Source organism: Mastomys coucha, unplaced genomic scaffold, assembly GCF_008632895.1.
Source record: "Mastomys coucha isolate ucsf_1 unplaced genomic scaffold, UCSF_Mcou_1 pScaffold21, whole genome shotgun sequence".
NCBI lineage: Eukaryota > Metazoa > Chordata > Mammalia > Rodentia > Muridae > Mastomys > Mastomys coucha.
In genome coordinates, this window is record NW_022196904.1 from 56,110,340 (window position 1) to 56,135,373 (window position 25,034).

At 44.7% G+C, this 25,034-nt stretch overlaps 1 protein-coding gene across 2 annotated transcripts in view; it reads left to right on the top strand.

Annotated features, from left to right (window-relative positions):
* The window catches only part of Pcsk6 (proprotein convertase subtilisin/kexin type 6), a 190,090-nt gene that overhangs the window by 72,947 nt on the left and 92,109 nt on the right, over positions 1-25,034 (top strand). For both annotated transcript variants that reach the window (XM_031386912.1, XM_031386913.1), the window contains exon 7: positions 19,071-19,243. In XM_031386912.1, coding sequence (XP_031242772.1) covers positions 19,071-19,243 — 173 coding nt within the window. The remainder of the gene's footprint in view (positions 1-19,070; positions 19,244-25,034) is intronic.

A 25,034-nucleotide genomic window follows, 5' to 3' on the forward strand; every position in this document is an offset into this window, starting at 1 on the left:
TAGATTTATGAAAAGATATTGTGTAAATTTGGTTTTTCATGGAATATCTTGTTTTCTCCATCTATGGTAATTGAGAGTTTTGCTGGGTATAGTAGCCTGGGCTGGCATTTGTGTTCTCTTAGGGTATGTATGACATCTGCCTAGGATCTTCTAGCTTTCATAGTCTCTGGTGAGAAGTCTGGTGTAATTCTGATAGGCCTGCCTTTATATGTTACTTGCCTTTTTTCCCTTACTGCTTTTAAAATTCTTTCTTTGTTTAGTGCATTTGGTGTTTTGATTATTATGTGACAGGAGGAATTTCTTTTCTGGTCCAGTCTATTTGGAGTTCTGTAGACTTCTTGTATGTTCATGGGCATCTCTTTCTTTAGGTTAGGGAAGTTTTCTTCTATAATTTTGTTGAAGATATTTACTGGTTCTTTAAGTTGTGAGTCTTCACTCTCTTCTATACCTATTATCCTTAGGTTTGGTCTTCACATTGTGTCCTGGATTTCTTGGATGTTTTGGGTTAGGAGCTTTTTGTTTTTTGCATTTTCTTTGACTGTTATGTCAATGTTTTCTATGGTATCTTCTACCCCTGAGATTCTCTCTTCTATCTCTTGTATTCTATTGGTGATGCTTGCATCTATGACTCCTGATCTCTTTCCTAGGTTTTCTAACTCCAGGGTCGTCTCTCTTTGTGATTTCTTTATTGTTTCTATTTCCATTTTTAGATCCTGGATGGTTTAGTTCATTTCCTTTGCCTGTTTGATTCTGTTTTCCTGTTGTTCTTTAAGGGATTTTTGTGTTTCCTCTTTAAGGACTTCTGGCTGTTTACCTGTTTTCTTCTGTATGTCTTTGAGGGAGTTATTTATGTCCTTTTGTTTGTTTGATTGATTGGTTTTTTGTTTGTTTGTTTGTATGTTTTCTTGAGACAGGGTTTCTCTGTGTAGCCCTGGCTGTCTTGGAACTCACTCTGTAGACCAGGCTGGCCTTGAACTCAGAAATCTACCTGCCTCTGCCTTCCAAGTGCTGGGATCAAAGGCATGCGCCACAACTGCCTGGCTATTTAATGTCCTTCTTAAAATCCTTTATCATCATCATGAGAAGTGATTTTAGACCTGAATCTTCCTTTTCAGGTGTGATTTTATGTCCAGTACTTGCTATGGTGGGAGAATTAGGTTCTGATGATGCCAAGTAACCTTGATTTCTGTTGCTTATGTTCTTATGCTTGCCTCCTGCCATCTGGTTATCTCTAGTGCTTCCTGCTCTGGCTAAATCTGACTGGAGCCTGTCCTTCTACTGATCATGGTAGTGTCAGAACTGCTCAGAGTCAAGCTGTCTCTGGGATCCTGTGATTCTGGGATCCTGTGATCTTGTGATCTTTGGCCCCTTAGAGCATCTGGGAGTAGAGCTTCCTTTAGGTATCATGGGACTCTCTGAGGAGTTTGCGCCCAAGGTCTGCTTAGGACACCGGCCCAGACAGACCAGAAGGAACCTGTGCCTCTGGACTGGCAGAGTTCTTGCATGCCTGGGTCCTGATGGTCCCAGTTACTCCCTGTGTTGTGACAGAAGTGTCCTCCTCACCTCTGATCCTGTGTCCTCAAACTAAGAGTTCTTAACAAGCAACCATCTCTCATTTAGCAGAACATGTCTATACCAAATGGTTCAGGCTCAGAGTCACTCGTCAAGGTGAAGTTAGGTAGTTGGCTGTGTCTGAGATCTAACCATTTTACTGGGGAATCTCTCTAAAGATGGGCTGCTTGTGGCTGCTGGTGAGAGGCCTTAACTCCTGGGCAGCTGTGGGTTAGGGCACTGGTTTCTCTAAATACCTATCTTTCTTCAGGTCGATCTGAGCGTCCCAGTACCATGGGTGCTAGTCCCCCCAAGTGCCATGATTCAAGAGAGAAATAACCATCTTGCTACGGTGTCTTTTTTTTTTTTAACTTTTTATTGATTCTTTGTGAGTTTTGTGTCATGAGGTTTCAATGTCTTTTATGATCTAGTCCCAGAGGCTACATACCATCTCTGCAGCCATGTCCTGCTTATCAGAAGTGGATCACTACATCCCCAAAAGGAGAGAAATTTGGTTGCACCTTTTGAAGAGAAAAATGGCGTAGTTTAAAATCATCACAGATGGGCTTCTAAAAACAGAAACAAAAAAACAAAAACAGAAACGAAAAAAGCCTGCCTGTTTATTCAAATGTAGTAAATTTTAACAACTTTCTTTGTTAAAATTGTAAGATTTTTCTAAGTTTTATCACATAAAAATAACTAAAGGAAACAGTGGATCTATCCAAATCATATCTTAGGAAACAAATTCATCCAGTGAACAGCAGCACCCTGGCTATGTTGCTATTAGGTCTCCCACCTATGTTCAGGAGAGATTAATATGCCCAGGGACCAACAGAGACATCATGTTCAGAGTGGGGAACCCGTGGCACATTTTATCAGTAGTCTCTGATATATCTCATTTTGGAAGATTTTAATTTTTTATTAAGGTCTTGAGGTACATGCAGAGGACTTGTGTTCTTTTTCTGTGTGTAGCATTTCAATAAAAACCTGATGAAATTTTTATAATGTCAAATTTGTTTATCCTTCTTTTCTGATGCTGGAGTTTAGGATCTAGCCTAAGAAAAGCTCATGAAAAATAAAATTGTTTCTCTTGTGTTTCCTTTGGAGATGTAGTTTTAGGGCAATAATTTAACCAAGAGCTTTAATGGAGTTATCTTTTGTGTTTACCTCCTGATTCCTATGGAATTTTTTCTGTGAATATTGAGTAGGATGGAGAACCTGCTGCCAGCCACTCTCAGATTCTTGTTCAGCTTAAACATGCACACTGCCTTTTCCACCGTGAATCCCTATGTACACAGGCTCCTCCCTGATACTTCATTAGTCTGAGTTCTATCAACACCATCATTATTGTTTGGATATTTTTGGGTTTTACTGATAACAGGACGAATTTTCTCTTATAGCTCTTTTTAAAAAAATGTCCTGACTATTATTCTCTCGGTTGAACTTGAGAGTTTCCCTGTCAATGAAAATTTCTGTTGGGGTTTTGATTGGCATTGCATGTAAAAGTATAGATTAACTTGGGGAAGAATTGACATCGTTAAAATAATGAGTCTTCCCACCCAGGAGCGTCATGGTATGTGTCTATACTTTTAGGCTTTTTTCAAAGCTTCCCTTAAGCTTTATCACTTTCTCCATATAGACGTTCATAATTAGATTTATGTCTAGGTCGACATTTAGTATACATTTATAATCAGTCATTACTGAAATGGGCATGGAAAGGCAGTACTTTTGTTCCTGACTGCCTGGTTTGGATGCTGTTGGTGCTGTGCGGTTTCATGGCTTTTCTCTAAGTACATATCAGCCACCTGTGAATATAGTGGTAGGCTGTCTCTGGCATTCCTAACTCAGTTCTTCTCACACCTCAAGTTGACATGTATGGACCCCTGATAATTACTGAGTGGTCGTGGTTTATGGGTTCTGTTGTTGTGTTTCATGCATGCAGGAATAGGTATTAAACCACTTGTGGCTGTCTTCTATTCATTTCCTGTTCTTGGCCTCTATCAAATTGAAGCAATTGTATTTTATTCCTGGTTTTCTGAGCGTTTTGATGAGGAGCGGATATTGGATTTCATAAGATGTTCCTTTAAATGGCATCTACTGGGATGAATATATTCTTTTTCACACACATGTGCCATTTGGTCTGTGTAATGTAATAAATTATATTCACATACTTATTTGTTTCCTTCTTGGAATTAAATTTTGTTTGATCCCATGTATCATTCCTTCATATCATTCCAAGTTACTGCCCCATTCAGTTTGTGGGATAGATTAGAGCACGGTTCCTGCTTGGGTGTCACTCGGAGTGGTCTAGTGGCACGTGTCTGGGAGCTGCTCTGAAGCTGTTGCTGTGTCAGGGCCCTGGCCTGGTCTGAGCTAGCTAGTCTGACCCGTCATTCTTCATGCTCACTGTCTACATGGGCTTTCTGTTCTCCTTAAGGAAAGTTTGCTAATTACATTTTTCTATAAAATCACTCATTTCTCTGGAGATTCAAGTCTGACATAAACTTAATGCCATATTCTCAGAATTTAAAGGTACTTTTCTATATTTATAGTTGTTGTTCCCAATTTTATTTATGATATCTGTTTTTTCCCTGAATCAGTGAAAAATTGTTTTTTTGCCCAGCAGTGGTGGTGCACACCTTTAATCTCAGCACTTGGGAGGCAGAGGCAGGTAGATTTGTGAGTTCGAGGCCAGCCTTGTCTACAGAGTAAGTTCCAGGATAGCCAGGGCTACGCAGAGAAACCCTGCTGTCTCAAAAAACAAAGAAACAAACAAAAAAGAGGGTTTCTTTAGAGAATTACATTTTTTTATTAAAAAATTTTAATTGCTTATAAATAAATTTTTTATTGTTTCATCAGTTTCTACCTTTCCTTGTTGGGTGATTCCTTTATCTTACCTTTACTATTGTTTATTCCTAGCTCCTGCAGGAACACTTGTTAACTGTTAACTGTAGGCTCTTCTATGTCCTAATGAATGAATGAATGAATGAATGAATGAATGAATGCCATCCACAGGTTCTCTCTGACTCGTGTCACTAGCTTAATTGTACTGTGCTGTTATCTATTTCTGAATACTTTTTACTTATTATTTTTATTCATTATTTTTGTGTGTGCATGTGTGATATTGTGGAGGCATGGGAGTGCTATAGAACACGAGTCTGGTCCAAAGGACTGACACTTGACATTGAAGAGTTAGTTAGTTCTCTGTTGCGAGTCCCTGGGATTGAACTCAGGTTTTCAGGCTTGGCAGCAGGAGCTTCCACCGAGCCATCCTACCACCCCATTTCTGAGTACTTCTAAATTTCAGCTTGATTTTTCTCTTTAACCCTAGAGTTATTTACAAGAGACTTAGAAAACTGTCTAACTGGATAAATCTTTCTGGTTTTCTGTTTCTGGTATTTAGCTCTTGCATTAGGGGTCACAGAACTCTCAGTGTGGCCGGTGTGGCTGTCCCCAGCTTCCTGTGGTGTGAAGACACTTGTGTTTGATCTGTGCCTCACAGTGTTTTGAACTTAATTCACAAAGTAAAGGATTTTATGTAAGGAAGAATATGCCATTGGGCTTATTCTTGAATGAAAAACTTGAAACTTTGGCCACTCAGGGTCTCATCATCCCTCATGGCCACAGACACCAGCAGCTGCATGGTGGCCCTTCCTAACCCAAGAGAATGTCCCCGACCTATGTTGTGCTCTTGTTAATAAAACTGGATACTTTGTCCCTTTATCCTGCCTTCCAGGCGCCTGTAGACATCTACACTTGTAAGTAGTGTGTTTGATCCATCTAAGAAAACATTTCTAGAGACTAAAATTAATTTGACAGTTTCATATGCATATATATGTATATATAAAACAATCCTGATTAATCTCATATATGTATATTATTAATATGTATTAATATATAAACATATGTGTAATATATGCTTAATATATTAATATAAAATATATATTTAATATATTAACATATTAAATTTATTGACATATATATATATTTATACACACAAATATATGTGTTTACTAAAAAACATAAGAAAGTCTCTGAAATGTTTTATTAAGTGGGTCAAGCAGACTGGTAACGAATTATATCCCCAGTGGCCTCTCATTCACCTCACCCTCCATCTCCCTCATACTCTTCCCTATAAATCCCTTTCCCACATTTATGTCTTTTGGTTTTGTTCTGTGGTTTATTGAATTTAACCAGGGACACCTGTGTGATCATGAGTTCGGAACTACCTGCTGACAACAATGACTCCCCTCTCCAGAATGTTTCAGAAGCCAGTAGCTCAGCGGGGAGGGGTAGGGTCCCATGAGTTCCTCCCATTTCCATGGCAATTGACCGGGGCAGTCTTGTGCAGACTTGGTGGTGGTAACACTATCCCCTATGAGTTTGTGATTATTATAATAGCTGCCTGATGCAGGGATTTTAAATTCAAACCCAAGTCTCAAAACATTATCCTGTGGTCTTTACCATTGGGTAAGGCAGGACTTCATGAGAAGGACCCTCCTTGTGACTGGAATGATAGAGCCCTGCTCTTCTAACCACTTTCTGACACCACGGGGCTTAGGGTGGGGTCTTGTTACTTTTTCACAGGGATGGAGGCCCAGACTGACCATCCAGCTTTGTGGGCTGGTACTGTAGCTTCCCTGTGCTGTTGGCTGTGGTCGGGCGGTTGTTTATAAACATTTCCTGCTGAGTTCCTAGGCTGCCCTTTTCCTGGTGCTTACGCTGGATAAACGAAGTTTTTGTTCCCTTTTTTTTTTTTTTTTTTTTAACTTCTGTCTATTTCCAGTGATATTTCTGGGTTTCATCTTCATCTCTAGCTCTGGAATAAATAAACACGATGGGTAATGTGTGCCTCTAATCCTATTACTTGAAAAGCTGAGGCTAGAGGATGGAGAATTCAAAGCCAGCCTGAGACTCATAGCAATGCCAGTGGCAGCAGGGATAGAGACACTGCTCCACACAGTCACCCAAGCAGGCGAGGAGTGTTTTCTCATAGTATAGGAAGGCAAATGTGAGATTATGCTGTCCTGAAGCCAGGGAACGTATGGCCACCAGTGTCTCCGAAGCTGTCACGTACAATTTCAGCTTCTTCATAGATAGCCATGCTGAAGAAAGGATTTTCAGGACAAGCTAATGTGAAAAAAGGTTATTAAAAATAGAAAGAAAGGCTCCTGGGTAAAGAATCAGCACACCCGAGAGCAGGCGTGGGCTCTCATACCTTCTCAGGAAAGGGTTGTCCTGTGCGAGCCTGGCTGCTGCTTCTCAAGGGCGAGCCGCCTTTATGCGGCTGAGCAGTACAGTTGGGCACTATTTTGGTGGCTCCCATGTTGTATCTTGAAGGGTTGCTAAGATTTTTTTTTTCTGTTCTTTTTGGATTAACCAGAAGCCACTAGGTGAGGATACGCCATTTTACTAACGGGGTTTCTAATGAGATTCCTACAAAATTGTGGGATTTACAGCTGGGAAAGGAGAAAGCTTTAAACAAATTTTGTGAACTGTGTTGGAATTTTTGCTTCTCAGTTGCTGAAAGCTTCATCCAGATTGCAGGGGTGAGGAGGGTTAGAATCCAGACCACAGCTACTGTAAGAGCATTGCCAGCCCCGCCCTTCCTTGCTCTTGCCAAAATGTGACTGCGGGTTTCCATCTTTCTATCCTGCCTCAGCAAGACTCTGTCACAAAACAACAAAGCAAAATAAACCACGGACCACACACACAAAAGATATGATGGGGTTCAAGCGGTGGCTCAGTGAGTAAGAGCACTGGCTGCTCTTCCAGAAGACCGGGGTTTGATTCCCAGCACCTACCTGGTGGCTCACAGCCATCTGTAATTCCAGTTCCACTGGGATACGATGCCCTCTTCTCACTCCCAGAGGCACTGCATGTTCAAGGTGTACAGATAGGCAGGCAAAACATCCTACACACAAGTTAAAAGGAAGAACAGACCAAAAGGTGGAGGGCGGGGTGGAGAAGACCCAAGATCTCACTATCATGTCATTTTTAACAGAACAGGATCGGAACCAGCCTGCCTGCCTCTCTGCCTTTCAGAGTTCCCTCATGTTTGTTTCTTGTACCCTCTCCAGAGTTTGGCTTTTTGAAGCAGGAAGAATGGAGTGAGTTATATCTTTCCTATCTTCCTGGAAACAGGAGATCTCTAACTCATTCTTAACAGATACTACCAAAACTTGCATCATTTTGTGCATACTGACACTTACGTTGGAGCCCCCCTGCCTGCATTCACTCTCTTATCCCATCTCTGGAGACAGAATCCTGCTGTGGCTCCAGACTCCATCCTTTGTCCCTGGGCTCAGCGATGCTTGGATTGCAGGCATGAACCATGACAACTAATTGTATTACTTTTCAATGTATTGATTGGATCTCTTCAGATATTTGCACACTCACAATTGTGCACACTCAGCTATTGTGAGTGTTCGGTTGTGCACAGTGTGAGGGTTTGGTTGCACACTCACAATTATGCTCACAAATTTCTTGGCTGAGAGTGATCATCAGTCGCCTGGCAGGTACTAGCCCTGTCCTTTTGGAAGGGTCCTGTGGGCTGCCTAATCTCAGGACACCATCCCTTCTCTGTGACCTACCACCATCTCTCACTTGATTCATCTCAGAATGACTCCTGGGCTGCTCCCCGCTCAGCCTGCCAGCTGAGTGGCAGCGGTCCACAGGGATGCTTGGGCAGGATCCCTGCTGAGCTGGCACCCAGGCGGCAGGGGTTTGAGCCTAGTGGAAACTGCTCTCCTCTAAGCAGACTTGCTCCAGGGCACTTTGCCCTGCTGCCTGCATCTCATCTCTGTGCTCAGTTCCTCAGAACGTCTTGCATGACTATTCCAGAGTTGTTCTTTTCCTTCTTTTCTGTGTTTTAAGTCCTGGAGATTTGGACCCTCAGGAAAGGTAAGCAGGCTGTGTATCCACTTCTCTTTCTTGCTCCAGCCCCCTTGGGATATCTCTTTATTAGTACAGCAGTAGCAGCCGTAGCCTACTGCTGTGAGTTGTGGATGCCCCACCAAGTTCTGTCTCTACATCTGATCCTCCGCCGGAGTGTGTGAACTGGTGTCACCGTGGTCACTTTACACCGCCAGACTCCGAACTGAGCGAGGAAGTGGAGGTGACTTGCCAGCTCCAGGGTCAGGCAGCTACTGAGAGGCAGAGCAGAGGTGAGCGCAGGCCTGATGACCAGAAGGCTGGGTTGTGCCTCTGATGCCAGGGCATAGTAGTGACACCCTGCGGTCAGCTGCCACTGAGCCACTTAACGTTTCTCTTCTCTCTTGCTTGTGAGCCTTCCTTTAGTCTTTTAAGTTCCATTTTACAAATTGTTCCGTTTATTTTAAAATAATCTGGCATACTGAGAGGACTCGCTTTTTGTTTGGTTTGGTTTGTGATGCTGCTCCTCTCTGGTTGCACCTGCTGTTCGCTGGCCTATGTGTGGGGGGCTTGGCAGCTCCCTTCCTGAAGTTTACCTGCCCAGGGGCATGCCCATCCTGCAGTCTGCTGAATGCAAAGGCCTCACTCAGCCTATAGCTCTGGAGGTGAACCTGTTCAGTATGCCGGATGCGCCTGGCTGCACCCTGCATCCAGCATCCTGTGACACAGTGCTTCTCAGCCTTCCCGATGCGCGACCCTTTAATATATAACACACAGACAGCCTCACATGTTGTGGTGACTCCCTAACTATAAAATTATCTTGTGCTACTTCCTAACTGTAATTTTCCTACTGTTATGAGTTGTAATGTCAATATCTGTGTTTTCTGATGGTCTTAGGTGAGCCCTGGTCCCCAAAGGGGCAGGTTGAGAACTGTGGGTCTTACAAAAGCTCTCTGGGGACACAGAAGTTGACCTCAGTAGTGTGGGGCAGCCTTTGGCCAGTACCTAGCCTGTGCTCTTGTTTAATGTAACTCAGGTAGCTCCAGAGGAAAGAGGGTTACCCTGAGGTACAGAGATCAGGGTCCCCTGCTTCTAAGATACACCATTATCTGGAGGAACTGGGTCCCCCCAGGCCACTCAGGAGATGGTGGTAGCTCAAGGGAGCAGAGCAGGAGAGGACCCCAAGGCCCCGAGTTTGATGGATAGGGCTCAGCCTCCTGACTGTGTGCAGCTTCTGCTGTGTTTACTTTTGGGAAGGAAAGGCAAACATTGACATGTTTCTGCTGGTGTTTTCACTCCGTGTTTTGATTGGGTGACTAAAGCATGTTGGGTTTTTTTTTTATTTTTTCATTTCATAAACACAAAAATGCTAAGTACATAACAACTAAATTAATCTGTGCCCATAAATTGGCTAATTATGTTAATTTCAAGTCACTGAATTCCGTCTCATTAGCGCTTCCATTAAGCAGTTTAGGCTTGTGAGCATTTTAAGGCAGCCGTTTAAGCTCCAGATTAATCTTCAAAGCAGGAGGATTTAAAATGCACAGGGGGCTTGGGAGATTTGGTGACTGTGGGAGGCAGTACTGTCAAGGAAGAGGGAAGAGGGGTCCCCACTTCCCTGCCCCTCACCCCCACATTTTTTTTTTTTTTCCAAGAAAAAACAACCCTGGCTGTCCTGGAACTCACTCTGTAGAGCAGGCTGACCTTGAACTCAGAAATCCACCTACCTCTGCCTCCCAAGCGCTGGGATTAAAGGTGTGTGCCACCACCACCTGGCTACCCCCACATTCTTGTCTAAAGTGCTTGCCTTCTGGGCCTGAAAATTCCTAGGTGTGGTCTGAGGCTCCTAGGAAGGAGGAGTTAGACACCCTGATGACCACACCCTCCCCCCTGGAGGACAGCTGAGCCTGCCTCCTGATATCTTGGGCTGACCAGGTCAGAGTTCCAGAGATAATCCCCTGAACACTGAGGAGGCCCTTCATTCCTGATGGCCCTGACAAGGACAGAGTAAAACAAAGAGTCTAGTGGCTCTTCAGGCTTATGGCCAGCTCCAGGGGAATCTCCCTTCATGGCCGCACAGTGTCTTACATTCACTGCCCGCTTGCCTTTTTCAGAGGCCTCCACAGGGAATGAGTTGGCTTCCCCTTCTCAGCTGCACACCCTCTTGGGGGCTCTTTGCTGTTCTTGCCTGTGGTGTAGATCTATGTGGGTGTCTTGTGTGGCTCTGAAGCTTGATGTCTGCTGTGTGTCCCAAGCATCCAGCTCTTGCTGAATTCCTAAGTCTCTAGAAAATTCACGTCTGATCCTTGTCCTGTTCTCCATGTCAGGGGACCATGCAAGAGTCAGTCCCAGTATCAGCTTCCTGGACCAGTGTTTCTCTGCCTGTGGGTCACCACCCCTTTGAGGGTTGTATATTAGATATACATTGTGATTCATAACAGTAGCAAAACTACAGTTAGGAAGTAGCAACAAAATAATCTTATGGTTGGAGGGCTCACCACAACACGAGGAACTACATTAAAGGGTTGCAGCATTGGGAAGGTTGAGAACCATGGCTCTAGACAATAGCTATGGCTTTTTTTTCTACCCTTCCATTTTCCTTTGAGACATCAACAGGACCCGATTATCAAGAGGGAGTATGGTTTTCATTATTACTTAGGTTTGGCAAGGCCATCTGATGAGCAGATGACTGCCATTAATTGAAAAGGTAGTTTGTGACTCACAGCTCTCAAAAGGACAGGCCGCATCACACCATGCTGGGCCTCCTGGGGAAGCTCCAAGGTCGGTCAGGAGTCAGACAAGCAAGGGAGGCAGAGGACTCATTGCTGTTTCTCTAGGAAGGCAAGGAGAGCAGACTTGCAGAACTGGCTACTCTCCATGACTTCAGCACATAGCAAATGTCCCTTGTCATTTGCTAACTGCCCTCCCCGGTCAGATTCTGAGGACCCAGTGAAGGAGGTTGCAGGCGGAGATTGGGTGGCTTGGTTTCCCCGTGGAAGATAGTCTTTTCTATGGAGTCGTATCCTATGCCTAGAAGTTAGTCAAGGCTGAAGAGGAAAGTCTCTTCGGGGTTAAGACCCCCAAGTGTCAGTGCATTGCAGACAGAGTTAACATGAGAACCTGCTCTGTGGGAGCCTCATCTTGGTGGTTCAGCTATGAAGCCCATGGGTACATGCACATGGCTGTAGCTGCCTCTCACTAGGAAGACATGGAAAGCTGTATGAGATCAAGAATAACATAAGAGGCTGAAAGAGACCTGGTTTTACATTGATCCACCATAGTCTCTCTATATTGGGGCAATGGCAGAATGTAGGTATATCTTGACCTCAGCTCTCAGAGTCTTGGAAAAAGGCATATTTCTAAAGATTAATAGGACTCTAAGGGGATTATAAGACTTGATAGTTTTGCAGATTTGTGGACATTAAAAAACTTTTCATTTTATGTGTATGAGTGTTTTGCATGTGTGTGCGTGTATGCACACCATGTGTGTGCCTAGTGCCCATGGGGGAAAGAAGAGGGCAGTGAATCCTTTATGAGAGGAATTACAGGCAGTTGTGGGCCAGCATGTGGGTCCTGGGAACCAAACCTAGGCTGCCTGAGAGGGCAGCCAGTGCTCTTAACTGCTAAGCCATCTCTCCAGTCCCATTGGTGGCCTTTTAAACAACTGTTGAAACCTTGCATGCATGGCTACCCATGGAATGGAATGAACTGTGGTTTTGCTGGAAAACAGACGAACAAACAAGCATTTCTCTGTAGATTTACCGAAACGAACTGGGAATTAATAAGTTAGATTTGTTGAGGAAAACTATTTGTCACGCGCAGGAAGCTACAATCTCATTTTCCTTGCCGCTGTTCATTGCTCTTGCGTTGCCACTCACTTGCTAAAGTCAAAATACATTACTGCTCAATAAGCATAAGCGGCCTGGCATGGCAGCTCCCCTGCCTTTCTCCAGACAATAACAGGCAGGCAAAACGGCCAACTTCTCCTATGAGACCAGTGTGTGTGTGTGCACCTTGCGTGTGTGTGTGTGTGTGTGTGTGTGTGTGTGTGTGTGTGTGTGCGCGCGCGCGCGCGCACGCGCTTGCACATTTGTGTGTATGTACACAAATGTGTTTTTGTGTGTTCACACATGTATGTTTGTCTACGTGTGTATGTTTATCTGAGTGTGTTTGTATGTGTGTCTCCTGTCTTTGTATGTGTGTGTATATGTGTACACATGAGTGTATGTTTGTGCGTATTTGTCTCTGTGTGTGTCTCTGTCTCTGTGTGTGTACATGTGCACACATGTGTCTGTATTTGTCTCTGTGTTTTTTCTCTTCCTTTTCATACTGAGCTCCCTCAGAAAATAGTTTGAAGGGCAAATGCTACATCTTGTGCTCTTCACAGAGCCAACCACATGTTTCTGTGTTTGTCTTGCCTTACACAGCTGTTGTTTAGACAGTCACGATATAAATCAGAAACAGAGAAGAAAGATGGATCACTATGAGAAAACTGGTGTTTTCTTTTAACTTTTACTAAGAGCCTTCTAAAATCATGGTTTCTTCCAAGTTTTCTCAGGACATTTCAACTATTAAGTTTAGTCAACCTAATAGGATTGTATACATTACTGAATGGAAGAAGGCCTGCCCAGCACTCCCCAGGATGGACTTAGAGAACACCAAGAACTATCCTGTGGAGAGCGCATCTCCTTTTCCACTCAGACACAAATGCACCAGGTTCAACACTTTACCTATCTGTCTACTCCTCCAGCTGGGACCTACCGACTAGCCGCCAGAGTAGCTAGGTCAACCATATTTACCATGCAGTCACTCGCCCTGATCCCATCCACAGGAAAGCAACCCAGTGGCAGGCTAACAACAGGAGCTAATTTGCCGTCCAAATGATTTGTCCAGATTATTTTTGTCCCCAGCAATTTATAGTAAATGAGCCTTTTTTTTTTTCATTAGAGAAACAATGACTTTTTCCCCCTCTCCTTGGTATTTGCAGAGAGCCATTCACATTTGAAGCTAATGTTGAACAGCAGGTTTCTACTGAAAATATTACCCCCCCCCTTTTTTTTTCTGTTGGCAACTGTCAGTGCTGGGGAAATCTCAGTGCTCAATACTTAACTTCTCACATGCCAGTCAGCCTTCTTCAAGATGGTGAGTGTTGTGAGAGCCACTGGGAGTCACTCTGCTTTATGTGTTTTTATATTTTTGGATGGCTCTTGGCATCCTGTTCTTCTCGTTTAGAAGTAGGCGCCTCACGATCTATAACTAGTATGAAAAGTCTTAGAATAGCAGGTTCAGTTTCAGCATCTGAACCACAGAATAGGCTTTGGCCACCCAGTGACCAGCCAGCTCTCTTGCCCCTGTCTGCTGCTAACTTTAAAGACATAAGAAACACGGATCCATGTATGGAACAGCGCTGGGAGCCAGGGCCTATTGGGCCATTTTTTCCATTGCTATAGCACAGTGTGTGAGTCTGGATAACTTGTGAACAGGGGTTTTCTTTAGCTCCCAGTTTTGGAGGCTTGCAGTTCAGACAGCACAGTGCTGACTCTGGCAGGCTTCCCCTTGGCTGGGACACATGTTAGCAGATAGAATCAGAGCAGGATCATTCGCAACAGGAAGAGACTGCAGGATGATAATGGCAGTCCTCTTTTCTAACAATTCCCTCTCTTGAGAAGTAAGCAGGGTCTCATGAGACCTTCTTTAGTCCCTACAAAGGCAGTACACTCAGAAAGCTAACCACCTCCCAGCAGGTACCAATACGCCTCTACAACACTACACCCCATCCATGCCTCCAGCATGAATTCTTCAAAAGTACCCTCCAACCACATCTGAGCCACAGCCAAGGGCTCCAGCTTGTGACTTTGTTAGTCTTCTTGGTAAATGCTGTAGAAGATGGGGATCAGAGACCTATGCTCAGGGTCACACAGGTCTGACATTATGGCTTAAGACTTTTTGACTCTGGCTGAGCTGCTCTGCCTGCATCCACTGCTTACTCCTGCACTGTCATGGTTGAATGAACTGGCTCCCCGGGCCCAGCATCCCTGAAACGGCCATGGAGTGAAGAAGTGTTGGGCATTCAGACTGGAGCCTGGAGAAGGGTGGTGCCTCATGGCCACACCAATTCTTCTACCCAAAATCCCAAAAGGAAAGAATACAATAAACTAGTTTCACAGTGCATGCAAGCTATGGCTGAGGTGATTCTGCTCTACCAATGAATGGAACTTCACAGTAGATGCTCATAAGCCTCGGGGATGGGCAGGGATGCACACTTAGCATTATTTAAATTGAGAACCTGTGTAGTAAGGGATGTAGCTTAGTGATAGAATGCTTCCCTAGCACACACAAGGCCCTGCGTTCAAGTTCCAGAATTTAAAATATATTATGAATACAAGATGGGAAACTTTATATAATCAGCAAAAGACTAATTCCCAGGACACACAGTAAATACTGTACTATTTAAATATACATACAAGCATAAGACTGTAATGTTTAAAAGATGAGAATGGATAGCCCAAGACTCTAAGCAGTTTCCTTCAAGAAGCAGGGTAACAAGAGGTAGACATGTATAGAGACCGCCCCTCCAGTGAGTCTCTTCTTCTTGCTTGCGTTACATGGAGAACACATAGGATCCATTGTTTTATGAGATTTTATCACTAGTAAGTGTTCAAATGTCTTTCTTTATAGATAAAAAATAGTACATCTTTAGAAAATATGGAAGGAAGGAATTAGTTATTAAAAGTATGCCCATTTTTTACAGATAGGAAAACTGAGGTTCAGTGGAATCAAGCACATTAAGTGCCTCCTGTGTGCCAAGTACTTTTCCTCCATTTGGCAACCCATAGAGCAGGTAACTTCCTTCACCACCTTGGGCAGAAAACCAAGATTGGTACCATGACAGAACTCCAGGGTCCCTATCTGGTCACAGGGCTTCTGCCCCTGGCACCTCTGTCTATCTACTGGCCAGAGGGAGACCTGCTGCAATGAGGGCCTCTCCTTCTAGAAGCAGGTGACAGAGCCTTAAGCCACTGTGTGTGGCTAGTCATGGTGTCTCCCCACCACCCAAAGCCAGGTAGCAGAGGCAGTAATGGGTGTGAGGAAACAGATGGAGAGCCAACAAGAAGACACGGCGCTGAGCTGGAACCCATCCGTGCTGCTCATTGTTCAGGCCTTCAAACATGGAAAGGCTCTCCTGGGACTTCATCCTGGTCCTCCACAGTTGCCTGTGCCCACCTAGCTGAATCCTGCATGGCTCTGGGCACCACTGTCACACTTCTGATAGCCTCAGCACCGGGCCTTGCTATTTATTTTTTTTCCAGTGAGTCTCTCTGACAATGATTTCGAGTAGAATTCCCATACCTTCAGAGCAGTTATTTCTAGTTAAGTCTGATGTCCCACTTAAGCATGAGAGCAGGTTACTGTACCCCACAGCTGGCCCCTGCCCTGACTGCATTGTTAACTATGCTATACAGCCTCCCAATCCCCCACAGCGATGTCTGCATTGATCCTCTTGCTCATGACATGGGAACTGTGCAGCAAATGGCATAGAGAAAACCTTAGAGCAGTGCTTCTCAACCGTCCTAATGCTGTGACCCTTTAATACAGTTTCTCATGTTGTGGTGACCCCCACATTACTGTGTGGTGACTGTAAAATTATATCTACTGTTAGGAATCATAATGTAAATATCTACATTTTTTGATGGTGTTAGGCAACCCCTGTGAAAGAGTCGATCAACCCTAGGGGGGTCTCAACTCATAGGTTGAGAAACACTGCCTTAGAGAAATTGAACTTTAAAAAAAAATAATTTATTCTTCTCTCATGCAGTACATCCCAACCATAGCCTCCCCTCCCTCCTCTTCTCTCAATACTTCTGCCTATCTCTCCTCTCTCCCAGATCCACCGCTCCTCAGTTTCTTTTTTAGAAAAGAGCAGGTTATGAACATGGCATGACAAGTTAGGCACACATCCTCACACCCAAGCTGATAAGGTAACCCAGTAAGAGGGGAAAAGTCCTAATTGCGAGCAAATGAGTCAGCGACACCCCCACTCCTACTGTTGGGAATCCCACAAAACTCCCAAGCCACACAACCATATTGTGTTGAGAGCCTGGTGCAGACCCATGCACGCTCCTTAGTTGCTGCTTCAGTCTCTGTGAGCCTGTATGAGCCCTGTTTAGTTGATTCTGTGGGCTGTGTTCTCCTGGTGTTAGAGGGACCTGAACTTTAAAAACTGGTTAAAGAAAAGAATTGCTAAATCTTCCAATTCCCCATAGGGGAGAAAGTCTCAACTTGGTAAATAATAAAGTATATCTAGTTTTTTTTCTTATGCAAACAGAACCATAAGGCTTTTTTATTCCTTATATATCTAGTTATTTTTAACCAATGTGCTACTAAGCCAGAAGATATAAGACAAGAACATTGGAGGCACATAGTAAGGTTCTGGGCTCAGTGGCCAGTCATCAGAAGCAACATGTCACCAGGGTATCCCATGAGTATGGCGAAGTAGGTCTGCGGTTTAGTTCACTTGAGGTATCTGTCCCCGGGACGGGGGAGGGGAGGATGGCTCTGCTCCTGCTTGAGTTGAGAACCATCTCTTGACCCCAGGGTGAAGGACTACAGTAGACTCTTCAGCATCCACAGAGACTAGGTCCAGAAACCACAGAGATACCAGTGCTTAGGCTGCAGTCCCTATATAAAATGGTATAGCATTTGCGTAGAACCTATGCAGAGCCTCCTGTAGATGTGAAATCATCTCTAGGTAATACACAATATATAAATATTGTGTATAGTTGTTCATTGTTTAGGAAGAGGTGACAAAAAGTCTATCCTAGTATAAAACAGAAACAGTTGGGGTTTTTTCTTGGGGGGGGGGGGGTGTCCCAAGTATTTCAGCTGTGTTTTGGCTTTAGTCTGAGGATACAGAACTCACAGACATAGAGAGCTGCCTTTGTCTGTCTCTCTGTCTGTGAATGAATGTCTGTTATAGTCAACTTTCAGTTCTTGAAGAGCTCCTATGTAGGTGTGGTACATGTGAGGTGCAGAGCCCTTCCATGATGAGGTGAGCCCCAGACCTGGGCCTGACGTATGTAGAGCCAGAGTACATGGCTGTTTATAACATTGCCTTGAAAATATCCCCAATTACACAGGTTGATCACTCCACACAAAGTTCAGTTTTTAAAAGAGAAAAATTTTGAATGAAAGTGTATGTTTCCAGCAAAGAAAAGTATTAGAAGTGACCGAAGTGCCGTCAGAGTTTATTTCTGTGTTTATTAAGCTTCCTGCAAAGAGTGTGAGGTCTACTTTTCTATTAAGTCTTAAGTAATTCTAAGATGTAGAGTATGTTTCCATGACAGCATGGCCATTGTACACACAGACCTGGGTGTCCAACAGGCTCTGGAGACTCTCAGGAAGTGTTCCCGGTAGCTGCGGTCTGGGTCAGGTGTTTGTTGGTCTCTTCTTCAAGAGTGAAATAAAAGCCCACATAGATTATAAAGTATCAAGGCAGCGTTATTTAACATCAAAGCTATAGTACAGATTAGAAAAGATACAGTATTGAGACTGGCTATGGGACTGCAGGGTACTCAAGGGCTCTTATTATTACATGGGGGGCCACCTTTTATGGACTTCAAGTGAAGGAGTTGATCATGGCTAAAGGTGTAATGAGTGGTTATTTGGATGGACAGGCTTAGTTTACCTAGGTCTTTGCCCTCTGTGCATTAATATGCACTCTTGAGTATGTATAGGTGTAAGATGATAAATAGAAAATTCTCTCTAAAAAAGTTCACTTAAGGAAATACTTTTTTCTGACTGCATATGTATCCCAAACAAGTTCAGACCAGATGAGTCATTCTACCCTCAGACCAGAATGTATTGGAAATATGTTTGACTAGAAACTGAACAGTATGATGGCCATTAGAATACTATAACCAAAAGCACTTTGAGGGGGGAAAGGATTTATTTCTCAGGAATGCGTGTCACCATCACAGAGGGAAGTCAGGGAAGGAACTCAAGCAGAGCAGGAACCTGGGGGCAGGAACAAGCAAAGGCCACGGAGGAGCACTGTTCATTGGCTTGCCCAACATGGCTTGCTAGGCCTGCTTTCTTATACACCCCAGGACCATCCACCCAGGGGTGGCATCTGCAACAGTGGGCTGGGCCCTGCGATATCAATCTTCAGTCAAGAAAATGCCAACAGGCTTGTCCATAGGCCGTTCTGATAGGGATATTTTCCTAATTGAGGTTTCCTCTTCCGAAAACAACCCAAAAACAACCCAAAAGACTATAGCTTCTGTCAAATTGACGTAAAACTAGCCAGAACAGCCAGGTGGTGGTAGTGCACACCTTTAATCCCAGCACTCAGTAGGCAGATCTTGGAGTTTAAGGCCAACCTGGACTACATAGTGAGTTCCAGGGCAGCTAGGGCTACACAGAGAAACCCCATCTTTAGAAAACAAACAAAAAACAACAAAAAAAGAAAAACAAAAAGCAAACTAGCCAATACGAGAACCTTCTAGCGTCATGGTGTCCTGGTGTCCTAGCGTCCTGGTGTAAGCTTCCTGAGGCTCTTGGGCCTTGCAGGCTTCTAGCCCTGGGATACCTTCACTGCATGCTCAGAATCCCTAGTGCTGACAATGAGCTTCCCCCTATGCTTGCAGGCATCCGGATGCTGGACGGCGATGTGACCGATGTGGTTGAGGCCAAGTCTCTGGGCATCAGACCCAACTACATTGACATTTACAGCGCCAGTTGGGGACCAGATGATGATGGGAAGACAGTAGATGGACCAGGCCGGCTGGCTAAACAGGCTTTCGAGTATGGCATTAAAAAGGTGTGAGTAACCCAGGGCTACCAGGGAGCACCCAGGGCGGGGGTGACCGCATATTTTAAACATTTAAATATCAAAGTCACACCAGCCATGGCCTGAAACAAGACTGGCAGGAAAGCCCTGCAGTGCCAGAATGAAGAAGTCTCTCAGGGGATCTGGCGAATGGTGTATACTAAGCTGGAAGGGCCTAGCTGGTCCAGGGAAAGCCAGCTTTGCACTCATAGTCCCTGCTTATTCCATGGGAGGCTGAAGAGGACTGTGTAGGTGGTGGGAGGTGGCTCAATTGGACTATGCAGGTGAAACACTGAATGAAGCTTTTTGTCTATCACGGGGTGTGCCTAATCTAAAGCCTCATTGCAGCAGGGAGCTGTCACCTAGACACCCCCATCCTCACCAGCACACTGTCCAGCAGTTACAGTTTCAGAGGCAAACTATAGAGAACATCCAAGAGGTTGACTGCCTTCTGATCCGAGGAGGCTGGAAGGCTCATCTCAGGAGGCCTGCCCTCAAGCCTTTCTGGATCACCCACTGTCAGTGTGGAAGAGTGGTAGGGGGCTTAGGGAAGATGAGGTTGGGAAGGGGTAGCAGGAGATGAACCAAAACCAGTTCTTACAAGCCAGGTGGCAAAACAGATCGCTGGATGAGGACAGTTTCTTAGAGGAGTCAGGTACAGTTGTGGTCAGCTTCCAGGAGGCTGTAGGTTGCTCACTGAGCCCCAGCCCCTCGTTTGGATGTGGCTAATGAATGCTGGCAGGGGTGTGTGTGTGTTGGAGGGGGAGGTCTATCAGGAAGCCCAAAGAGTTTCTGATTCCTGTGGGAAACAGGAAAGGGAAGGGTGCAGGGATTGAGCCCATTTTATTGTTTGTATAATTTAAAACATTTTTTTCAAGTTTTTATACTGTAACCCACGCACAGCAATTCAGATGCAGTTAATAGTTAATAAGTATATCTAAAAGTACCAAAAGATTACATTGTAAACAGGTTGTCTGTTTCCCTCTGCCCTATAGTTCTGCTCTAGGGGATCTCTCTCTCTCTCTCTCTCTCTCTCTCTCTCTCTCTCTCTCTCTCTCTCTCTTTCTCTCTTTCTCTCCCTCCCTCCCTCCCCCCCTCTCTCCCTTTCCCTTCCCCTCTCCCTCTTCTCCCTCTGTGTGTGTGTGTTTGTTTATATATGTGTGTATATGCACATGCAAGTTTTTTCAATTGTTCCTCACTTATTTACTTATTTAGTTAAAATTTTTATTTTTACCTTATATGTATATAAGTGGTTTGCCTGTTTATAATTTACAATGCTATGTGCATGCCTACTGCCACAGAGGTCAAAAGAAGGCATTGTATCCCATGGATCTGGAGTTATAGACAGTTGTGAGCTTCAGTGTGGGTGCTGGGAACTGAACCTGGGTCTTCTGCAAGAGCAGAAAGTGCTCTTACCATCTCTCCTGCCCCTAGAGACAGGGTCTTACTATGTCACCTCTGGTTGGCTGGGATCTTGTTATATTGACTAAGCTCCCCTCAAACTCACAGAGACCTACTTACCCATGCCTCCCAAATGCTGGCATTGAAGGCCACCACCTTATTTTTTGAGATAGAGTCTCTCAGTGGGCTCACTGACCTTGGAGCTTGCTAACTGGCTAGCCTGTCTTCTCTGTCTCCCCAGCACTGGGATCACAAATATGGGCCACTGTACCAGCTTTTTCTTTTCTTTTCCTTTCTTTTCCTTTTCTTTTCTCTTCTTTTCTTTCTCACGTGGTTTCTGGGGATCAAACCTGGGTCCTCTTGCTGATGTGGCAGACATCTTCCTGACTGAGCCATCTTCCCTGTCCCAGTCTTCTTCAGGACTCTTTCTGATTGCCATTTGATTTCTTTCTTGGATGGATTGAGTTGGTCGCTGGGTGTTATCTTTTCTATAGCAACAAGGGTTTTGCTAGAACACCCTGCCTTGCCCCATCTGACCACACTGCACCTCTGGAATGCCTTCATTTAATCTAAACTTCTCAGTTAAGGGGTATACTACATCTTTACTCCCTGCTAGAAACATCTAGTCTGCACCTCCACAGTACAAGGAAAGCCATCCTCTTTCACCAGGCCACCCAGGTCCCCAGGGTCTAAGAAACGAGCAACCAGAGCAGAGCTGTCCAGCTGTCAGAAAAGAGGCTTAGCATACAGACACAGACAGCACAAGACCTGTGCTCACTCACAGAACACAGACTGCTCTACTCTACCACTCCAGCAGGACACAGAGGCAGCTTCCATTATTCTGCTGAACACCTGAGCCAACCATGTGCTGGGCCGTGTGCAGGGCCACGTGCTGGGCTAGGGGAATGCTGGCAGACTCAGGCATGACCAAGTGAGCCACCGCCCACAAGGGATTGCTGAACAAATAAATCACTTGTTTCCATGACTCAACCCCCTCCCACCGTTAGATCACTCAGATCTCAGACCTGATGACAAGGGAAACATCCTAAAAATTAAGCCGAGCTGTAGCTCGGGAGAGTCTGACTTAAGTTGGAGGTCACGTTTCTCTGCACAAAAGGCATCAACTGGAATGGTGTTAATGCTGAACATCTGGCATTTCTATGAGATGCTTTCTAAAGATGTGGTGCAGAGCTTTGCATCCAGGAGAGGAGCGGCCTGTTTTCAAGGGGTCACTGCAGTGTGTCTAGGTTTGTATATGGAGCTTGCGCAAGTTGGAGCTACAAAGAAGAGAACTTTGCATTCTGAACCCTAAGCAACAGCTGCTTCATCAGGTTGTCAGGGCAACAGGGATGTGTGAAGGGAGCTACGCAGTTCTCCTCATTCTTGTTATGCTTCCTTAAAATACAGAGGCCATTTGAATTTTAGTCATTCTAAAGTAAAGTGTGTTATAGGCCTCTTAAATCACAGCTGTCGAAAGGTGCCAGGGAGAATGCTCTAGGAAGAACATGGCCCCATCTGTTACTCTTCCATGCCACCCCATTTGTGACCATTTAGCTTTTTCTGTAAAAATGTGGCTTTGTCTTCAGTAGATGATATGATGCGGGTGGCAGGTGGCCTTAGAAGCCACTACTTGGCACAGGGATCTATTTAATGCCAGTCTTTATGAAGCCTCACTTCTCCCCTGGATTTTCTCTCAGAAAGGGGATTAAACACTGTGATAAAGAACAGCTGGTCTTGTCCAGATGACTAGGGCTCACCAGCCCTCAGGAGGGTGCTCCCAACAGTCTCTGCCCCCAGGGAGAATACCTGTGCAGTTCGATGGTGTTCAGCTTGTGACTTTGCTGAGTAGAAATTCAAGTCCATGACTAGAGTTGGAACATCACCTCTAATGTCTGCAGATTCAAGATGTAGAAAGTGAACCTAAGATCCCCAGGAACTGCAGAGTCCTCTCTTACAGCCCAAACCTAGCCATGCTCCCTGCTTCCCTCCAAATTCTGTCTAGAAAAGCATAGTAAGACGAGAAAGAGGCCCTTGATAGTGTGGTGCCTTTGGCAAGCTCAGTGGTCAGGCAGTAACTGCCCTATGTCAGATGGAAAGGGTAGGATCTTAGATATGCAGATTTCAGGGCTATCAGAATGGTACTGCTTTGAGGTGGAGGACATGAGGAAGCAGGGCCTAGTGGGAGATCCACTGCTCACTGCCACCACACCTTGAATTGTAGGACTGAGCCCCAAACTCCCATGTGGTAAACAGACTTCCCCTGTCATGAGCCTCTATTGTGACATGTCACCAAAGGCCAAATCAATGGGTGCTGCCAGTCATGAGTTGAAACCTACAAATCTATGAGCCAAATAAACCTACTTTGTTTGTTTTTCTTCCTTTCTTTCTTCCTTTCTTTCTTTCTTTCTTTCTTTCTTTCTTTCTTTCTTCCTTCCTTCCTTCCTTCCTTCCTTTCTTCCTTTCTTTCTTTCTAACTTGATTTACCTCATATGTTTATTACAGTGCTAGACAGTTAACTGAGAGACCACTCACCTGATAGGCCCAAAGATGTTTATAACACAATTCTTTTGTGGTTCAGTACCCATACATTGAGTCTGGAGCACTATTTTAAACTCTTCTGTGTATTCCTGGATACTATGATTGTTGAACTTTGTGAAATAAGAACATTTTATCATGTGGTTTGTACTGGGTACAGTGTTGAGAGTGACATTATCTTGTAGATGATTCTCCTAAGGAGTAGATAGGCTCTGATAGGCTAAATGACCTTTTATTTGGATTTTAGTCACTTTCAACTAGCTCTGATTAATCTTTTCCAACAGGTAATTATAGCTTTGCTTTGCTTCATGCTGAGGACATGCTCTGAGAAAGCCATCATTAGGCCATTGCATCATGGTGTAACCTCATGATAGAGTGCTTGCACAAACTCCGATGGCACAGAAGCCTTCCCCACACACTAGCTTCTCTGCACCTGTGGGATCCATTGTTGACTGAAGTATCATGACACAGGGCATGACCCAATTCACAGACACACCCACTTCCTAGTTTTATGCCTTTCTTTTAAAAGTTAACCTTTTCCTTAGAATTTCTTCTTTGAGGTGTGTGTGTGTGTGTATTGATGTTTTTCTTCCATGCATTTATATACACCACATGCCTGCCTGGTATCTGCAGAGGTCAAAAGATGGCATCAGATCCGCTGGAACAAGAGTCATAGATGAATGTGAGCTTCCCAGTGGGTGCTGGGAATTGAACCTGGGTCCTCTGCAAGAACAACAAGTGCTCTAAAACTGCTGTGCCATTTCTCCAGCCCCAGAAGTTAACCTTTGTTGTGAATTATAGGTAACCTTTGTGGTAAGCTCTTGGGCATTCAGACAAGCCCGTTTTAGAGATGCAGAAAGCAGAGTGAATGAGCCGTCCTAATGTATCTGGGTTATGGGAGCACCGGGAACTCCCCTGTGGGTTTTGTTGGGAGCCTTAGCCTAGAACTCTCTTTAGTCTGCAAGAGAGAGTGTCCTGGCGCTTCCAGGGCAGGTAGTCCAACTTCTCCAAGGGAAGACCTGGACTCTGAGAAGGGATAGATGGATTGGTCATAGAATCTGCTTGAAAGTTATCTTTAAATTGAGCAGTTACTCTGATTCAGTGTCAGTCCCCTCCCTGTGTTTGGAAGGGAGAGTTCTCAGTCCTTAAGATCCTGGAAGGTCCAATTTGTGCTGCAATCCATGGGTCCAGCTGTTAGGATGGACTTAATCTAGTTTTCCATGAGCTAATCATTAACTAGGGTTTGTGGCTAACATGAAGTTCGATCGGAAATCATTGATCCCATGGGCATAGTATAGAACAGAGCTTCGGGGAACCTACCTGATCTGCCACTGTCATGAGATTTCTTTGGTTCATGTTCCTGAAGTCACAAGCCTGGGTTGGTGTTTGTCTTAGTCAGGGTTTCGATTCCTGCACAAACATCGTGACCAAGAAGCAAGTTGGGGAGGAAAGGGTTTATTCAGCTTACTTCCACATTGCTGTTCATCACCAAAGGAAGTCAGGACTGGAACTCAAGCAGGTCAGAAAGCAGGAGCTGATGCAGAGGCCATGGAGGGATGTTCTTTACTGGCTTGCTTCCCCTGGCTTGCTCAGCCTGCTCTCTTATAGAACCCAAGACTTCCAGTCCAGGGATGGTACCACCCACAAGGGCCCCTACCCCCTTGGTCACTAATTGAGAAAATGCCCCACAGCTGGATCTCATGGAGGCACTTCCCCAACTAAAGCTCCCTTCTCTGTGATAACTCCAGCCTGTGTCAAGTTGACACAAAACCAGTCAGTACAGTGTTGATATCTGACTTGACTGCTTTAACGTTCATCTACTTATCCACAGCAGTACTCCAGGGAA